Source organism: Apteryx rowi, unplaced genomic scaffold, assembly GCF_003343035.1.
Source record: "Apteryx rowi isolate R43461 unplaced genomic scaffold, aptRow1 scaffold_339, whole genome shotgun sequence".
Lineage (NCBI taxonomy): Eukaryota > Metazoa > Chordata > Aves > Apterygiformes > Apterygidae > Apteryx > Apteryx rowi.
Window position 1 is genome coordinate 615,853 of NW_020449852.1, and position 20,127 is coordinate 635,979.

General features: G+C 39.3%; 2 protein-coding genes across 4 annotated transcripts in view; one reads left to right on the forward strand and one right to left on the reverse strand.

The window, feature by feature from the left end:
* Window positions 1-223: 223 nt before the first annotated feature.
* Window positions 224-18,640, forward strand: LRRC63 (leucine rich repeat containing 63). The gene is made up of 10 exons (XM_026072238.1): window positions 224-246; window positions 1,150-1,277; window positions 4,828-5,535; window positions 6,863-6,982; window positions 7,659-7,819; window positions 12,936-13,034; window positions 14,539-14,675; window positions 15,473-15,556; window positions 16,308-16,547; window positions 17,306-18,640. Exons 1-10 carry the CDS (start codon window positions 224-226, stop codon window positions 17,463-17,465), a joined length of 1,860 nt encoding a protein of 619 aa, XP_025928023.1. The 3' UTR covers window positions 17,466-18,640.
* Window positions 5,034-20,127, reverse strand: part of RUBCNL (RUN and cysteine rich domain containing beclin 1 interacting protein like) — a 48,878-nt gene continuing 33,784 nt past the window's right edge. Inside the window, exons 17-18 of one of the 3 annotated variants that reach the window (XR_003254593.1) lie at window positions 16,448-16,494; window positions 5,048-5,082 (exon numbers count right to left, since the gene is read on the reverse strand). The gene's annotated coding sequence lies outside the window, so the exon portion shown is untranslated. Of the gene's footprint in view, window positions 5,083-10,512; window positions 12,449-16,447; window positions 16,495-20,127 lie in introns of those variants that run through there. The other 2 variants (XR_003254594.1, XR_003254595.1) reach the window with 2 other exon arrangements.

Consider the following 20,127-nt stretch of genomic DNA (forward strand, 5'->3'; position numbering starts at 1 on the left):
TTCAAGTCCATAAGCTAAGTGTCAAATCTGAAATCAGTCCTGCTTACATGTTTAAGGATTGTGTTCACTCTCTTCATCGCAGTATCACACAGGGAGCTCATATTTGGCTCCACACAGTACAGGCATATTTTTTAAATTCTGTATTCCACTTGAGAGCTGGTTCATCCGCAGAGATTGTGCCAATTTGGACAAATTTGTATAATATTTCACTTCATTTAAATCAATGCAGCTTTGTGTGTGGACAAGGTTAAAGTCTCAAGTTGCTCTACTTTGCAGTTAGATTACTGAAAATTTTTTTTGCATAGAGAGATCCTCTTCTAGCTATATGTAATAATTTTCTTAATCTTAGTAAATCTTCCTGTGACATGCTGTATAGACTTCTAGCTTCTGTCCAAAGTCACCTTCATCATTGGTTTGTCTTTGCTTTTCTTCTGATTTTAAATTCTTCAGGACAGAGTCTTTATATTATGTGATGTTATTAGCCCTACACCAATGAAACCCCCAAACCCTGCAGTTTGGGATATACTTAATCTTGAAAATTACTGAGAATCAGAAATGTGCTAAACTTGATTACTAATAAGAGGATTTCCAAAACCAAACGCTAGGGGGTTCTTTTGATTGAAATCAGTATCATTGTATGCATCCAAAAGCTAATAGGAAGCCAGAAAGAAGCATAAATATACTACATGCAGACTCAGCTTTTTTTTTTTTTTTAACTGGGGTAAAAGTATTAACTGTTGCTCTTATTAAATCTGTTTATCCAGCAGAAAACTGTTTCTGAGAGCTTTCAGAATGCTAGACATAGGATGTTTCTCTATTTTACTGTTCCTCATTTGCCACAATTGCCTCACCTCTTATGACAGAAGTGCTAAAAATCTTTTTTAATGCAAGCATAGCAAAGTTAACAGAAGAGCTTTTTTACTTTTTTTTATAATATCACTGATTTATTTTCAGAAGCACTAACGATAATTAGAAAAACTGTCAAGTTGGTCACTAAGAGAACAAATGTTCTTTTTGGCCACTTCGAATGTTTTATGTTTTTTTATCACCCAGTTTATCTGAGCAGATGTTTATAGCTCAGCACATTAAGCCAGAGATGGTGATTTATTTTATTTTGCTTTGTTGTCAGTTTTTTCAATTTTTTTGAAGCATATTCGGTTATCCAGCAGAAGCAAAGGCAAAGCAGAAAATGGTTGAGCAACCAAAACTACTTCGTAGACCTCTGCCTCCTAAGCAGTCATCTAAGCTGTCTGCACCAAGGGAGAAGTTTGGCAAAGGTAAATTGTACAAAGACAGTCCTTGTAGTGCATAGTTTAAAATTCTGTGTGTTCTCTAAAATTAACGTAGAAGAAGATGGATTGGGAATGCTTGGTTAATCTGTAAATAATCAGTGGAGTGCAGAGGGATACCCACGCTGGCTCCAGTCAGCTAATTCTAACACAAGTTCCTGGGTAGGGCAGTATGAAGGATACAGAACTGACTTCACATACTGATGTGCATTGCAGTAACACTAAAGTGAGTTGACACAAACCTGTCACCCTAGCACAAAATGTGCTGTAAAAGTGTCCATTTGTAATTGCTATGGCTGTTCAGCAGATGATTAATCTAAATAATCTTTGCCAGCCAGTGTTGTTAAGCTGCTACTGCAAAGCAGCGTGAATAGGGCTGCAATATGAACCCTCCCTGTATTTCTCTGAGAGGTTGTTCCACTTCATGTAAAATAATGAAGTAGTAATTGGGCAGGTGCTAGAACTTGGGTCTTCTACCTGTCAGGCTTGAACACTGCCCACCGAACAACAGAGGCATTCACTCTAGTTCACCCAAAGATACAAAAGATAACATGAAAAACTGAAGATGTAAGCGAAATTAGATCAGATGAAGTCAAATCAAAGAGGAATTGAAATGCAATTTTGATTCAGAGAAAATGAAAAAAATGAGGTTCTTGGGGATGATTCTGCTCTTCACAAAGTACACATCAATATAAATAGACATTTATTTTGAAGGCATCAGGGAATTCTAATTAAAAACAAAGAACTTGCAGTGTAATATGGTTCAGAAATAAATAGACATTTTGTGTTCATGTGAATGAAAAGCTCTTTCCAGTTTATATAAAGTAGCAATTGATTAAATATTTAAGCATGAATCTTTAAGACTACAAACACAATCTATAACCAGAAAATTTTAAACTTAAGTGATCAAGAAATAACCTGGAAAATAGGCACCAATCCTGAAAGCCAATCTGTTTAGAAGGACTCTGATGTCTGAACAGGTTCACTGACTTCTGTTAAAACTGTGAGGCTGCAGGATCCACCGTAGGACCATAGCATACAGAAATTTTCCAATATTTATTCACTGGTCAGCATAATAGAATAAAGTGGTAAAGTGAAAGAGCAATACTATCCCTACAAACTGAGCTAAAAACAGCCCGAAGCAAGCCTTGTTCTTTTCCTTCTAGCTTCTGTAATTCTGTAAGAGTTAACAGCTAAACAGCTAAACAGCTAAAACTGCTTATTCTTTACATAGTTGTTAAAGCAGACCAACAGAAAAAAAATCAAACCCATTTTTATGATGTTTGGAATAAATTAAAACTAAGCTGTCATTTTCAGCATCAATTATTTTGTTTCTTTGATAGAGTACTGTCACTTACACTGTTTTTACTACAAATATGTAATATTGCTTTAAAAGAAACAATGATAATGATAATATATTAACAGTAATACCTCTATAATGATATTAAAAAAATAGTAAGGAAAATTCAGTTAGAGAAGTAAGGTTGAAAAGTCAAAAGATGTAATTATTGGCCCCTTGATATTATGAGGTCCTTCTGGAGATTATTTTAAAAGGCTGGTAAAACTTTCCGTTTATTTCTGAACAATTCATTTCCAGTCTGGCGCTGTCCAAACGGATCTAAATATTTCTGGCTCACTACTAGAGCTGTGCTTCAGTGATTTAAACCATTTTAAAAGTGACAGATAAACCTTTTATCCTGAAACAAAGTTCTGTTGTGATGGCTCTCCTTGTAGTAGAACATATGATTAGTGATGGATGCTATTTATAGCTTATAGATTTATAAGCTGACAAGAATCCAAGAACTGCGCAATAACGTTTGTTCAAGGATCATTTCTCCCATCACCAAATGTAACCCTTACATCTGATGGATATTTATACAGCAGCATGACCATTGATCAGAAACCAGCTCTTCAGCGATGGTAATTTGATCATCTTGGTGGATGGAATTGTTTTGTGCTTCATGAAGTGTGAGACGGAGACTTGACACCAAGGGCCCTGAGCTAAGAAAAAAAGATAATGGGTCTTTCAGTGGGGTGGCCTAACAAGTGTCTTCTCTCCTGCAGGGAATTGTAAAAAGTGAGGATGTRACAGGATTAAGCTGTTGACTGAAAAGGCAGCAGAAAATTCAGGGAGCTGTTGTGGTGGACTGTGTCCAGCAGAGGGCTTGGCAGCTTTCGGTCACGGTAGTGAAGGGCAAGAAACTAAGAGAGATCAGTGAATGGTTCCAGCTTTCTTAGACAGCTGAGCTGTAGCAGAGACCTATGGAGGGTGACTTCTTCCCTCAGCAGGGTCCCTGAAATGAGTCTCCCAATAGCAAAGGAAACAGAGCACCAAGCCTGTGGAATCGCACAGGCTGAATGAAAAATATTTCGGAAATATTTCTTTGTTAATAAAAATGGTCAGCACTAAATGTCTGCTGGGTGCAGTACTGTTTGGAAATTGGGGACTAGCTAAGAAACCAGCGGACCCCCAGAATGAGGTCCATGGGGATGACCCTTGTACCAAAGTCTGTCTCTTATGTGGAGAGTAGGAAATGAACCTCTGCCTCAGTGGTGTGAGACACTAGGGTTCAGCACCATTCCACCACACACTCTAGTGTGAAGGTTTGAGGTAAATTAAGCAAATAGGGTTTCTCAGCCTCTCCGTAATCAGTGAGGAAAGTTAAGCAATTCCAGCGAGCTGCTTATCTTGCTGAAGATCTGGTTCATGCTCTGGGAGGTCCTTCCCTGCTTCCTATGTGAGGAATTGTGTATGTTAGTGTATTAAGAGGACCCAGGAGCCAACAGGCTTCTGACTCTGGTGCTTCAGCTGGGTGCCTAACAGTGTAAGGATGAATCCAGACCTCAGGGGCTGGTAGAAGTGCATCTGCACAGTCCTGATAAATGTGTAAAGCTGCCTACAGGCTGGAAAAAATCCTGCAGTCCCCGTTGAGAAGATTTCCAGAGGTTGATTCCCATGTTCCTTTCACAGTGTGACCACAACTGACCTCACTTGTATCATCATACTTAAAACAATTCCACTCCATGGTGCCTTTTTGATATGGAAGTTTATTGAATAGTTGCTCCTTTCCCTTTCAGTATGGCTAGCCTGGGGTTTAGGCAGTATGGGGAGCTCTGTGGAGCATACAGAGCAACATTTTCATGGAAGGAGCCCCATTTACTTCTCACATCAGAGATCTCATTGCATTGTCACATAGCACCTAGCAGAACAGACCCCAGATCCCTAAATAGGACCTCAAAACATACATCTGAAAACCTGCCCTTTCCATCCAACTTGGTATCTAACTTTGCTACTGCATACTACACATCATTCGATACAGTGTTTAGGTGAATTCCATTCATGTTGGAAAAAAAAAAGACTAATGTATTTTGAAATAAGGTAGTGCTGGGGTGCTAAGTCTTAATTGTTCATGCATTTTCTCTGAACAAGGAAAATTTGTATGGGGCATGGAGAATTTGTCACATAAACTTTTTTTCAGAAAGGATGCATGAGTGTGCCTCATTATAAAAGTTTCTTTTTTTCACTTGTCTTCACCAGGCAAGATTCTTGGACAGTACCAAACTAGAGCAATAAAGAGTACGAATGATGAAAATGGAGAAACAGTTTCTAGCAGTTATGTCAGTTCTCAAGGTCAAGACAAGCAAACAGATGCTTACCTCAGCAATGATCAGATTTCCCACAGTCCAGTGCAAATTTTCCCAATACAGAAAGTGGAGCACAAAGGTTATAGATACTTTCCATGTCTAGGCCCTAAGAACAGTGATTCTGCATGTTGGTCTTTACCAGGCATTCCTGCAAGTGAAGTTGACCAATATGAAATTATTCCTGTCCATTCAAGCAGCCAAATACCAATCCAAAGCAATGTGCAAAACATCTTTTCTGTTCATACTCCTGCGAGAGATTTTATTATTACTAAAAATCCTAGTGGACCTGATAGCTTCCCATTTCGCAAAAATTACAGATTCTTTCGTATGAAGCGACCAGAATTACAGAGGACTGGCCCTGCCCATTTCACTCCTCCTATATTTACATTGGAAAGTCTTGCTGCCGTTTTATCTTCTCACCCTCTGCCATTGAAGACAACACTCAAAAAGCCAGTTGTTTCCCACTATAACTGTGAAGTACTCAGCAGACGATTAATGACTGAAAAGAGGAGCTCACAGACCAAAGTTAATGGAGTGGTATTGTCCGATACTGATTTACCACTAGTTTCAATAAGAAAGTCTGAGCAACAGAAGATCCTAGGTAATTAATATTAAGTATATGAGGGTTGGGGGTTTTTTGGTACATTCCCTTACTGAAAGTCTTTCCTGAGCATGCCTTGCAGGGAGAAAACACTCCTGTGCTTATGTTTGTCTAGGTATTAGAATTTGTAGTCACTACTTGAGAAATACACAGTTCAAAATTATAGCTAGTAGTAACAATCTTTATTTTGAGTTTTAAGATAACAACAAGTGATAATTTAAATGTGGATAACTTATCTATAACTGATGGTATACAAGGGAAATGCTAAAAGTCCCATGCCATGAGACTGAAAATTGTGGCCCAGTCAATCACCAGGATTTAGGAAAGCAATCCTAACACTTTTAGAGGTCTTTGGTTTGGTCTCCCTGTATTGTGTATAGCCAACTAATTGAGTCCAAAATGAGGAAAAAATGTGATTATATTGATCTTTTTCAGATCTCTGTTACTACTTTACATCCTACAAAATCCTGGATCTTACATCACCGATACTTATTCAGATAGGTGATTCTACAGGCTGCTTCCATTACACTAATGCTTTATTGGTCCAGGCCCAATATTTCTTTTTTCTTTCAAGGCCCTTGCAGCAAAGAAGGCTAGCCACATACTGGTCTGTATAAGCAAGAGTATGGCCAGCAGGTCAAGGGAAGTGATTATTTTCCAGTATTTGGCACTTGCAAGACCACACCTAGACTACTGTGTCCAGTTTGGGGGTCTCCAGTATAAGACAGATAATGACAGATTGTCAGGGAGCTAGAGACCACAACATACAAGGAAAGACCGAGAGAGCTAAGGCTGTTCAGCCTTAAGAAGAGATGGGTAATGGCAGATCCTACTGCCATCTTCAATTGGAGCCAAACTCTTCTCAGAGATGCACAGTGATAAGACCAGCAGCAACAGACACAAGTTGGAACATGGGAAATTTGGATTAGATATAAAGAAGAACTTTTTCACCATGAGGTTGGTCAAAAACTGGCACAGGCTGCACAGAGAGGTTATGAGGTTTTCCATCCTTGGAGTTATTCAGAACTCAACAGGACAAGGACCTGAGCAACCTGATCTAGAACTGCCTTGAGCAAGGGGTTCGATTAGGTGACCTCCCATATATCCTTTCCAGTCTGAATTATTCAATGATTCTATGTCTTTTTTGAAGCTATAGAAGCAGAGGTTTAAAATTAAGCTGTTACATTAAGGTCTTTCTTGCTGTGGTTGAATAATATATAGGGCCTTTGTGCAATAAGATTCTGAGCCATATGAGCCATATGTATAAAGTTATCTATTTCTTGTGTGTGCAGAATATCTTCCACTATTATCTTGCACTTCTCCTTAGAAATGCCCTTGGAAGAGAAAATGAGAAAATGTGATTCACCAGAAGAAAACAAAGAAAAAGTAGATACTATGCACTATTTAACACCGGCTGAATCTGAAAGAGAAGAAGGACCCTTTACAGGTAGGAACGAGGTATATATCACTTTTGTGAGATAAACTAGGTGTACAGCATGGGGCAACAGTCATGAAATGACACTATTGGAAATCATGTTCTCAGAAATGCAGCATGCAGCCTGTAGACATAGGGAACTATAACCACTGCATGCTGTTGCATTAGCGAAATAGTGGAAATACATAACTATAAAATAGCAAAATAATCTGCAGTCTTAACTTAGCATTTCTTTGAAGTGACAGTAAGGTTGAAGGTCCAAAATCTGAAGCGCTTAGGAGAAGAATGCCATTGCTGAACCCTTTTGTGTTGAGAGCATTGCAACACAATGAAAACCCTGCAATCTGTACCACTGCAAATGGTAACTATGGAGTAAGGCAAACTACTGCCATTACTGTAGGCCATAATCCAACTCAGCTCCCAGGCCCTTTTTTTCTGTACATGAAGTCTTGTTCTTCTCCCATCAAAAAAAAAAAATTGTTTATAAAGAACCTGCAATCTTTATTCAGATATTCACGAGTTAATTGATTAGTACGTGAGCGTTTTGTCTGAGTATGGTAACAGAGGATCTAAAGGATTAGATTTAGGACATTTGCAAAACACCTTTCATTTGGTTTTTATTTTCTAATGTTTGCTTTTCCCTAAGAAATTCTGTAATGCCTGACATCCTTTTTTTTTWAAAAAATAGAGTCTAATGATGTCCCTGATGGCAATACTGTGGAGGATGTTTGGAAAACTGGTTTCCAGTTTGCAGTAAGCAAGCAAGATGAAGAGGAAGAACTGATGTCCAGGTCCCAACTAGAAGTACTGCATTGCCTATTGTGTCAGAAGCTTGCTCTTAACCTTCAGGTATATCCTTTAAAGATGCATTGCTCGTATTGCTGTGTTTAATAGTCAATAGCAGCTTTCATTCAAAATATCTTTTGGCTTTGTAACCTCATCCACATAAACATTCTTAAAATACTTACTATACAGTTGCATTAAAAAAGAGGTGCTTAGAATGATTTAAAGCTTTTTTTAACATTAGAGTAGCTGTAGCAATAGCTGTTTTACATGCTTTTCTTCTGTAGTTTTGTTGCCTCAAATTCTACATTGTTTGTTTCTTCTTTCCTTTCTTCTTGCCTTCTTTCCCTGTTTCCTCTGTACTTTTACTGGGTCTCATTTTCTTTCTGATACACCCTGCATAATTTGCATGGCACTTGCTCAGCAGTGTTCCTCCTGCCAACATGTTTGTAATTCAACATAAATTACATCAGTACCACACATAGGTGTGGTGAGATTCAGAAAGTGGGAAAAGGTGCCTCTTGCTTTTCATAAGAAGCCAGAGATTTAAAAGTTTGGGTTTCAGGGAATCTGCCCGCTAGTCTAAACTTTGCACTTTGATGGATCTGGACCAGCAGTTGCAGTCTCCTAACTGAAGGAGCCTCAAAAAGCTTCAGCCAAATGGAAGTTCCCATGTGGGACTCTGCCCAAATTTACATGTCTGCCCTCCTGGAGGACACAAATCCTGGCCAGCTAGCATAAGGAAATGGTTTTCTAAGCCACCTTTATATAAATGGTTTGTAGTCTTTACCCCACTGTCTGCTRTAGGCTTTCATTGCAGTAGGAGTTGCTATCTGGATAAGCAAAATCCTCCTTGGACGTAGAGAGTGGATATGGTATGGACATTAGTATCTCAGAATAAATATATCCAGTCAGAGAGTGGATCAGGAATAACTGATCAGGGATTTGGGGAATAATTCCACTTGGTTTGTTTCTGAGATCAAGATTAGCTAGTTCTTAAAATATAAACTCTATTCGTTATTTATTTGCATATACATATATATATGTACGATATAAATTGCACAGCTGGATACATTCTGCTTTAAATGCATCTCAGTCTTAAACAAATCCTCTGTGTAAATTAACCTTAAGTATTTAATCCCTTTTAATATGATCCTGAAAGAATTGATGTTATTGGTTTTCTTTCTTGTTCTGTCATCTAGAAAACCTTTGAAATGTCAGTATTCACAGTGAGCTTCTCTGTATCTGAAAATGTCATGCTGTGATATGACTGTGTTTGTAAGATATGCTAAGAAGTAGCCCATGATGTTTACCAGGAGCAATATGGTACAAATTTTGTCCACCTGATTTCTATTTATTGTGAGATTCTTTGGTACCATATGTGTAAGAAGTTTCATTATCAAATCAAACAGATGATGTCACTTTATTATCCATTTCTGCAAAAGCATCACCAAAATGGAAACTGGCAATGACAGAGATGGAAATACCAGAACCACCATCATGAGCAAACAGTGCTTGGAGTTCTCTTTCTGAATATTATAAAAAACAATTATTGATTTTTCACTTTCTTCCCAACAATACCCTTATGTTGGTATAGAGAAGAGTATTTATGGAGCTTTTTGCTCTTTGCTGAAAGTGTACAGTATAAGCTCCTCAGCTTGTGTAAATCATTTCTGAAGCACTCAAGTCAGTGGAGCTACTCTTCACTTTACCATCTGAGAGCTAAGATCCTCAAATGACCACTCCTCCTATTTTATTCTACCTATATATGCTTTACCTAGTGTTTATTAAGAGAATTATTTGCTGACACTACCGTCATTTTTCTGACTTTTTGAGAGGTCTCACTGGGGAAAGACTAGTCTTGTAGACAGTCAGGTCTTGCCACATACTAAAGAGTTCTTGATTCAAAGTCACCACTGATGACCAATCTTCCTTGCTATGTTGCATCCATTCTTTTTGGAGGGGGCTAGCTACTTAAATTATTTTAAGTTACTTAAAAGTACTCATATACCACAGCATGGTTGCTACCTTGTGAGGGCCTATTCACCTGCTGCATGTTGCAGAGAGCTCCAGGCTAGCCTTGGGTGTGTTGATGCATCCACACAGCAAGATGCAGCTACATGCAGACACAGACTGGGGTTGCAGGATAGCCAGCTCAGTACACACAAGCTAATAAGCCATGCTCTCAGCCCATGCACAGCACTGTACTGGTGTGGTTATGCTACTTCCTTTTCTGGAGCAAGCTGACCTCAATTATTTTTAGAGTTTCCTCACTGCTCTCTGAGGCACTTTATTATACAGTATTGACATGGCTTATATCTTTGTGGAGCTTCTAATGGAATGATCTCTGCAACTTTGCTGAAGCCTCCAATAATAGCARTGAAGATTTGTCATATTGCATTCTTTTTATCTCTAGAAGAACTGAGAGACCCGATGCTTTGCTGAGGTTGGGGTTCTGTTCCTGGAAACTCACTGTGTCCAGAAGTTCCAGAAATTTGGGTCAGCTATGTGCTTGTCTGCTGTATGGTAGTGAAGATCTGTGTGTGAAGGAATTGCAGGATCAAGACCCAGAGCTGTGCAGAACTGTAACAGCAAAATGAAAATAGGCGAGAGGCCTCATTTCAGAGTATGCATTGTGATGTTCCACCTACTTCCTGGCCAACATTAAAAAACAGTCCAAAAATTTCCAGTGAAATTGAATTATAAAATTTATTAACATCTTCAATTGTCTTTTTAAATGTTTTTTATTTATATTTTGCAAAACACATCTTCTGTTTGTTTAAGGCACCTCTCCTTTGAAATGTTGCCTTATTTATTAAAACAGAAAGGTAGATTCATAAAAAGTTTAAATGATAATACACAATGTTCCTAAGTTGTCCAGATATTTCAATTTGCCCAGTCTAAAACAATCCTAAATCTTATTGACTTTACTGTCTTTTGGGGACAGGAAATATTTTTCGGCATCTCAGAAATGTGTTAGACATGAAAACAGGTTTTCATGTAGCACTACAGTAAGTCACACTTCTGTGCTTGAAGATATAATTACAAGCTCTAGCCAAAGCGATTCTTTAAGTGATTTATGACCACCGTCTGTTGTTGTTGTTAGAGAAGTACCACCCAAAATTTGCTCTGTTTTTAAGCTTTTGTGATCCCATCGTCAGACTAGGAACCAAAACATCCAGCCCACCATCTTTTCCTTGGATGAGTCAAAGAATACCTGTCAGACTGGAGAATGTGGCTGAAGAGCCACACATTATTCCCCTGGTACCCAGAGCGCAGGAGCTGCTGCCTCCAGTGCACTCTCTGGAGAAGGGAAGAAAGCCAGAGATGCCCCTCTTCTCCAGGCCCACTGACTGCTAGCCCTCCTTCCCAGGACCAGGACCAGTACCAGGCCTTGCAGATTTTTACAAAAAAAATCTTCTTTTTCTCCAGAAAAACTTTGGTTTTGTGGGGTTTTTAATGTAACATTGAAAATTTTGTTTTAATCTGACTTCAGATACTACTACTACTACTACTACCACCCTGGGAAATCTTCAGATGAAGCATTGTTTTTCTTGCAAAACCAAGACTCCAGGATTCTATGGAAATTCTACATTCCTGTGCAATATTTAAGTTTAATTTCATTATAATAATCTTTATTATTGATATTTGTGTAACAATTTACTGTAACTTTTATATTGTATTGTATTGTAACTCTTAGATTTAGATTTGATATGACTACAGGCAATTTAATATGTAGTATATGTTATGTAGATATGCTTTACTGTATATCTATCATGAAAATGATTAATGAAGTTTAGCTTACAAGGAAATAGATGCTAGATTTATATATATTATAGAGTCTTTGACACTATATTTGGCACTGTAATTAAATATTATCTCACAATCCATGTAGTTTAAGGCTGTGTGTGTAATAATAACATTATACTTTCCTGAAAGGAGTCATAATAATGCAGAAGTAGAGATCTCCTAGCAGCGTTCTTTGTATAGAATTTTCTAGGTTAGAAATGAAAGCAAGAGTTTAATAAAGAATGATAAAATAAAAAAGTTTCACTGCCTGGGCTCTGGAGCTGTTTTGGATTGCAGCTCTCCGTAGGATGAGTACATTCCAGAGCTAGGAATGACTTGAGAGGCTGCTACACCTTAGGAAGATCAGAGAGGGAAGTCTAGTACAGTTTGAACAAAATTGGAGGGTGGGATAAGGAGAGAATGGGAGCCCAAAATCACAGGGCTTAGAGGCAGCCACAGAACTGCACCACTTATTTCATCACACAGTTAAGAAAGCAGCCTGAACCAGGGGCACCACTGAGAGCGAAAACCTTGGTGCTGTTGGTGATTGCAGGCATAGCTTTGCTGTGTCATTGTGTTCATGCCCCTGTCTGCTCTATTATGTGTTGGTTCCCTGATCATCCACGTTGCGTAAATATTCATTCATTCCCAGTTTTTCTTGGTGTGAGAAAATGGCTCCCTCTGCAACAAAATCCAAGTGTAGTGCTGGGGGTGGTTCACTGCAGGGGCCCAAGCTAGTAAGCAGCTTAGACAAGACTGCACCTGATTTGGCTCCCTTTTCCATACTCATTGGCTGCTTCAGGGCTTGTCATCCTCTTTCCTCCTATATGCCATGGTGTTGCACTACAGATACAGCAGTCTGGCAGGCTTTGAGAAATGTCCTCACATTATTTCAGACTCTCTGATCTGAAAAAAACACTTTCAAAATAACAAGTTTGCATTATAGCAGAGGGGAGAACCATGGCCGAGGGCTATGCAATATATATGCAGTCTTCTCTCAAGCAGGCAGTGTGCAAATATGCCACTGTACCACATTACTTGTGGCCAAGGATTGCTCCCTGAGTGGATATATTTACCAGCTGTAAACAGAAAGCCCACCCTTGAAAGAGAACCAGTTATTTGGATTTGATGGAAAGGCGTATGAACAGTGAAGGATTTGGTAAGGGCAAGATGGGCTGCGCTTTGAGCTGCTGATATGGCCTTCAGGCATGTCTTTGACACTGCTTAATCTGACTCCATTCACAGGCAGGGCAAGCTATGGTATTTCTGGTTTTGTTTAATGATAGATCTGTGAGTCCTGAGGAGCTGTTCTTAAGGATGTTACTTTTTGTGCATTTAAATGAAAAGACAGGGGGGTTTTATGCAGCTGACCTGTTTTTTATGTACCTTTTAGGCCTACTTTCTATTTCGTCTTCCAGACCTGACCCCTTTAGTGGATACTTTGGTCAACCTTAATTTGGCATTCAATAATTTATTCTTCTTTCCTAAGGAGGTTAGTACTTGCTGCTTATTTTCCATGACTTCACTAAAAATGATGTGAAGCTGATATTGTCCAGTTCAGGTAAAAAAAGTAACTTTCAAAGAGTCATGATTTAATCAGTGATGCAAATGTCACAGCACAGATATTTAAAACAAAAGGAAAAAAAATAATTTACAGTATTCGACTTCTTTACCCTTTTGGTTTTTCGGTTTTCTGGGGTTTAGTAACAATCACGGAAGTCGTCCCAGGTTCCTGTCCCTGAGCTCAGAGAAGGACCTCCTCCCAAGGGCATTCCCTTATCCGCCTCCTCCCCCTAGGACAGTGGTCTCAGTCTGCCCAATTCACTTAAGGTATTCAGACCTGAAGGTGACATGATCAACAGCAGCTAAAGACCTGCAGTTTCTGGGAAAATCCAAATTAGAGCAGGCTTAATATGGACAGACTCACTAGGAATGAGTAGCTATCAAAATCTAGAAAAGCTTTAATGACAGACTATATTGTTTTCAAACACTTGCAGCTTGGGCAAATTAAGGCTGATTTTCCTGAGGATGCTGGCAGACGCATTGATCTTAGGGGACAGTGGGCATTTCCCCAATCCTTGTTTCAATGAATATTGCCAGGGGGTAACACGCATGCTTCCATGCCAGCTGATACTCTCCTGTTCAGGCCCAGGGCTGGGTCTGCCTTGGCAAAGGCCATCCTCTGACAACTTAGAGTTGTAGAGTGATGCAGGCTGGAAGGGAATTCTGGAGGTTGGTAGTCCAACCCCCCTCTCAGAGCAGCACCAGCTTAGACCTTCAGATGTCTTTGCAAGAGCACAGAGCTCTTGAGCTAAAGAGCTAAATAGTGCTTCACAAACTTTTCAGAAGTGTGATTTCCCCTCCCCCTACTTCTGACTTACCATCTTTATGCAGCCAACCGCATAGGAGCTTAAAAAGTGGAATGAGTAACTTAAATATAGGTACTTAAGTTTCTTCTAGCAGTTAACAGTCTCTCTTCTGAAATCTTTCTCTACTCCTTTTGTGATTTTGATCCATGGTTTGAAAAGCATTGCACTAGCCCTTTCAAAAGCAGGAAGATTTATCATATTTTTCTATGATTTACTTTCATATGGTTGAACATTTTTGAAGCAGACATTATAGGAATGGAGAATTTCAACTCAAAAAGTTAAAGTTAGGATGCAACATCAGGAGCAAAAACAAGGCTTATAAAGAGAAATGCTGGACGGTCTTAACATCCAGGGGCACTAGCAGCCCTGCTTGCAATTCTCACTCACAATGTTGTAAGTGATACAACAAGTGATTGTTAACTATATCTCATAAATGATTGCAGTGATGTTTTCAATAATTAGCAATAATCTGCATATCCAATACTTATATTAGATAATCTATAATATTTATTTTCCAATTCTTCCAGCATAGCTTACTAATGCTAGAAATGCAGAAAACCTACAACAGAACATGCTTTATGATGAAAAGCTGTTGCTGTTTCCATTACCTGTTCCTTCCCTCCTCAGGTGCTTAATATCAAAACCTTACAAGTCCTGGTGCTCCGAAACAACCCTATCAGAGAGATCCCCAATGACATTTACAGACTGGAGTCACTGAAGAAATTTATCATTTCCTTCAATTTGCTCTCAGAACTTCCAGCTGGGTAAGATATGTTTTACTAATTGAGGGGACTGCAACATTTCTAAGCATAAACGAGGATTTTTATCCTGACCTACATTATAATCATTCACTATTTTCCATTCTAGCCGTGCCATGAACCCAAACAAAAAGACTTTCTAGTAGTAGTAGAAGACAGAAGTACTGAAACAGTTAATTGTAATGCTTGCTAAAATACCACACCATATTGAATCTTCACTACATATATATTGGTCAGCTGTAGCTCATTTTCAGTAAATAGACGTATTAGCTAAAAACATTTTGAGGAAGAATGGTCTTGTGGCTTCCATTCTTGGCTCTATGGTCTGTTCCTGTCCTTACCTGCCTCTGTATGGCAGTAAAAATAAGCAGCATTTTAAAAATTAGGTAATACATTAGAACATGACTCTCCTGTTAAGGTGCTGGAGCACAGAAGCAGAAGTCCATTCCTAGAGTACTTCAGGATGCTGAAACATAGCTTCATCCCCTTCACTTTAGGTACTTAATTGAGGCACCATGCTCAACATCCACACTGAATGGGGAGAAACGGATACTTCCAGAGGTCGTTTCAGCTCATGCAAGAGCTGAATCACTGTTTTGGATGCTAAAAAGATGCTAAGCCATGATGTATTTTCATATTAGGTAAAAAATAAAGACCTATGCACTGTATCGCAGTTAGTACAGAATGGTTTGAGCTCCAGGGTTGGACTAGATGACCTCCAGAAGTCCTGTACAACCTAAATTATTCTATGATTCTCCATCATCTGTGTTTCTAACTCATCATTCTGTTTTATTTTGCTGTAGGTTGTTCTTATTAGACAATCTCCAGCATCTGGACATTGCTTATAATGATATTAGCTTTATCCACAATGACATCAAGAACCTCAGGTATATAAGCAACATAAAGTGAAAACAGATCTCTACATCATAATCCTGTAGACCATATTTTGATCCTAATTATATCAGTGAATACATGGGGAAAATTCATGGCACCTTCCTCCTTCTTAATCCTGTCCTGCGTGGGAGGTTCATGTAAACAGAAACAGTAAATGACAATTGCATACCAGAAATAGCTGTAGATAGAGCCAGCCAATATTCATAAGCATCTTGATGATAGCTGTAAGTCAAATATTTCCATGCAAAATGTGATCATTCTCTCATTTGGATCATCTATTTGCACATATACCTGATTTGTATGATGAGCAAAGAGAAAATGTACCTCCAAACCATGCATGGCTCTTTTCAAGAAGTGTGAAATGTTGGTGAGGTAAGAATTAAAACCCAGCTCTACAGAAAACACCCAGTAGAAACTATACAAAAGGAATTAATCATACATGAGACTGTTGCTCTTTGTTGCCCTTAATGTTGATGTTCTCTATGTACATGTCTAACGCATTTAGAAACACCCAGCCCCATCTTTAAAGATAACCCAGATATTTAAATAATAATTGGAAAAATACTATATGTATAGTTGCATCCGGTGCTTAAATGCACTGTAAGAAACACATAGCTCTTTATAAATATGTGCTAGCTTGGTTTAGTGGTTCATCAAATGGGAATTAGGAAATTATATAGCTGTAGGCAAGGTAGGATATGGTCTGAACAGTTTGTAAATGTCTAGTGGTCCTTAAAATTACAGACAGCTCGAATTCTTGAACATTGAAGGGAACCAGCTCTCTGCTTTGCCATCTGGGGTTTTGAATCTTCCACTGAAATGTCTCAGAATAAAAAATAACTTCATACATCCCTTGTTATGGAGTGAACAGAATCAGAACCAACCTCAGAAGCTCACTCATCTGGCTGCCCTTTGCTTCTCCAGAAATAATCTAAGGGAAAGATACACAGACATCTCAGAAGATATTAAAAAAATACTGGATGAGTAAGTAATACAGAATATGTCTTGATCCCTTGCCTTCCACAAGTGTTGTGTGCAAGAAATATGCATAGTTTGCCCCGCATCAGTAATTCCAGAAGTATTAGTAGTGTGGTAGTTCATACTTCACTGTTTCACGTTAAATTAATGTTGATCAATGGTGTGCTGTTACATAATGTTCAGTGTATCCATGCAGATATACTCAGTTCAGATTTTGAGTGTAGCTATCTGAGTGAATGTGAAAATCTACATTTAAGTGAGATTTATCAGATGCTGTGTGCAAATAGTCTTCTATTTAATATTGCTAGAATTTTACACTGCCACCTGTTCTCCAGACAAAATGTGTGCTGGAGCTTCATGTTCTGGCCAGGTGTCAAGCAAGTTTGTTCAGAAGTGAGACTGACCTGAAGCTTATGAATGAGACAAAAATGATGTCAGTTCCATTTCTGGAAATTGCAGAATTCCTCTCTTCCTTCCCTCTCCTCCCCACGCTTAAAGTTCAGTACATGTTTCTATTTTTGATGCATCTGTGCCATGCAGACTGTGCAGGCTAGAGTAATTACTTCTTTGGAATAGAGTAGGCCTGTGCTGAAATGGAGCTGAGGAAGTTCAGGCTCCTTCTCCAGCCTAGAATCRTAATCATTCTGAGGCCAGATAATTTTTTTAATTTGCATTTGTCAGTGAGGAAGTTGAACTGCCATGGCTGTGTATATAGTCTTAGAAGTATGATGCAAAGTTTCTGACTTGTTTTTTTTCCATTGTAGTTTTACTGTCTGTGACTGCTGCAGTGGACCTCGGTATGGCAAAGGACTTCGGCTCATTCGACTTTACAGGAACGTATTTAGATTTGGAAGGCTTCCCTTTTACTTCCATGCCTGCTCATCATCCTGCCACAGAAACTTCCTGTATCAGTCTGAGGCTTGACTCCAGTATTTTGTGGAAAGTGATCTGGATTATAGCAGAGGAACTGGGTATGGGATAAAATAATTAAGGTATATGAGGTCTCTTAGGTTATGTTGTTCTGTTGGACACCTTGTGGCTCTGCTGGAGTGATGGAATCACCTGGTGTGTACTTTACCCTATCATCTTTCTTAAAGTGCTTTCAGCTCTGAATGGTCTGTTTCATATCAATTAATATATAGTTGGATCAAAATGAAAGGCAGACTCAGCCCTATGTAAAACTGAAGAAGTTACATGCTGACCCTGTGTTTCCTCCAGAGATACTTGAAGAGACCTTTATCAGACTCTTCCCCACCACTAGCAATGAACCATTTTACATTGTACCTATGCCTATTCCAAGGCAAACAATTTTTATAATTAAGGATTTTTGCCATGGATCTGTAAGAGATTTTTGGACCCCAATTTACTGAAGTCAGTGACCGAGTCTTACTTCACTTTGGAACACCCATAGTTACAACTTGGACTAAATGGAGGAAAGAGACTGTTGCCCTGTCCCTGGTATGGCCTCACTGGACTTGGCCAAAATCTAGTATTTTCACAGCCTTCAGATGTAAGTGCCTTAGATTCATTGTGTGTCTCAGGAGCAGTTTGATATTGTGTGACTTGAGCTTGGAAAGGCTGGGAATGGCTCTTCATAAACGTTGTATATGCAACATAATAAAAGCAGTTCAGGCCCAGAGACAGTCCAAAGTGACAAAGAGGGGAAAGGTAAGGGAGGGAGAAATGAGAAACTGATGATTCTGGCCTTCTTTGAACACAAGAAATCCCATGGAAAGATGGACACATCTGTTCCAGGGATTAGATTACACAATAATGCATCAGTAACATCAAGGGCAGGGCCCAATATACAGGCCTCCTGTTCCTATGAGAATGTCTTCTACATTAGGCCACAAAGACAGGCACCTTCTGCCAATTTCTTTCTCTGGCCCCATGAATCTTGCAGTCTTGATGACAGTTATGTAATATCAGTACATGGGAAGAAAAGTAGTCCATTTCCATTCCCATCACCCCTTCTGCTTTCCAGTACACATCTTATTATTACCTATTGACTTCTGGTTGGTGAGCTCTGCTGAGATATGGTTACAGGGAGTTGAAACGGTCTCAGACTAAGAAGGAACGCTTTTCACCTCCTGGTAAATGTTCCAACCTCTGCACAGTTGTGCAGACACAGTCTGTCTTCTCTCCTCCTCCTGCTTAGTAGTTTTGCATGAACTCAGTGTTGCCTTTGCATTGTTCACACAGAATACTAACCCATCTAAGTGTGTGCAGCAGTGAGACTTAAAGTGCCTCAGAAAGCTGTGAGGAGAATGTAGATACCTATGGACACTGGACATTGAACCAGCAATGCAGGTAGGCTTCACTATGTTTAAAGCACCCAGGGCTAATTAATAGATAGTGACTCCAGACTGAAAGAGTTCCAAATGCTTTCAGGGTTTCTGGACCAGACCCACAGAGCCTCTCCATCAGGCTCCAGGGGCAGAAGGCTGTATGCTCTCTGCATTGCTAACTTGGCAGCAGCAGAGACAGTTGGCAGCTGGTGTGTCTTTCACACAGAATGGATTGTAAAGGGAGTTAAAGACATTAAGCATTAGAAATAGAGCACAGAGATGGGCAAGCTTGGAGATGTAAGAGTGAGGAGCCAGAGCCTGAAGCCAACAGACAGTGCAATTGTGTTCTGTAGAAGCCAGAACTGCTGTTGCACATGGGCATTTCTTCCCCAGAAAAAAAAATTGCTCATCTCCATACTCAGGGTGGCTCTGCAACCACATCTTTGGAGTAGACAGTAGCAGCTCATCTTAACACCCTTGAACCACTTTTAAATGAGCCACATGATCACAGCAACATAACATTGCCAAGGTGAGTGCTCCAGGTTTTACCCCTGGTTCTGGGTAGGCTTTGCAGCCTGTGCTGCTGCAGCTACACTTAGGTATGTTTGCACAGGCTGATGTTGTCCATTACAGCTGCAGTGGAATTGAGGCACCAGAAAAGACATCACTGTACTTTATCCTTCAGTATAAAACTAAATTATGTACAACCAGCCCCCTCTAGTGATACTTTTTCCTGAAGTTTTAATTACCTTGTGAGACTGGCTTTTGTTTTTTTTTAAATTTTTTGCATATAGTATGAAGGGTTTGTGACACAACCAAGGTTTAAACTGTATCATTTGATTAGAGTCGCTTTTACCCTGTGGAGCAAGGCACCTGGAGCAAGTTATCTTCTGAAGTTTTTTTGACTGTGAGAAAAAAATTGTGATCAAACTATGCAAACCTGAACAGAACTGCTGCTTGGCAGCTAAGTACATGGATTTTCAGTTCAAACTCTTCTCAGCTCCTCTGCGGAAACCTTCAGGCCTGATTTGCTTTCCTATCCCACCAGGGCACTTCCAAACACATCATTAAATGTGTTAGGGTTAGCTGGTATTAGAGGAAATTCATCTCCTAAAACTATCCTTGAGCATTTTACTAGAAGTGTTCATTGCAGTGTAACTTCAAAGTGTCTGACCCACATGCTGAAACATAGGCACCATAATTTACATTTGAAGACATAGTTCATTCATATGCAGTTTCTCAAAGAAAGGACTGGCAAAGGTTAAAATTACAGCCAGCTAGTGCTAAATCTCCCCACT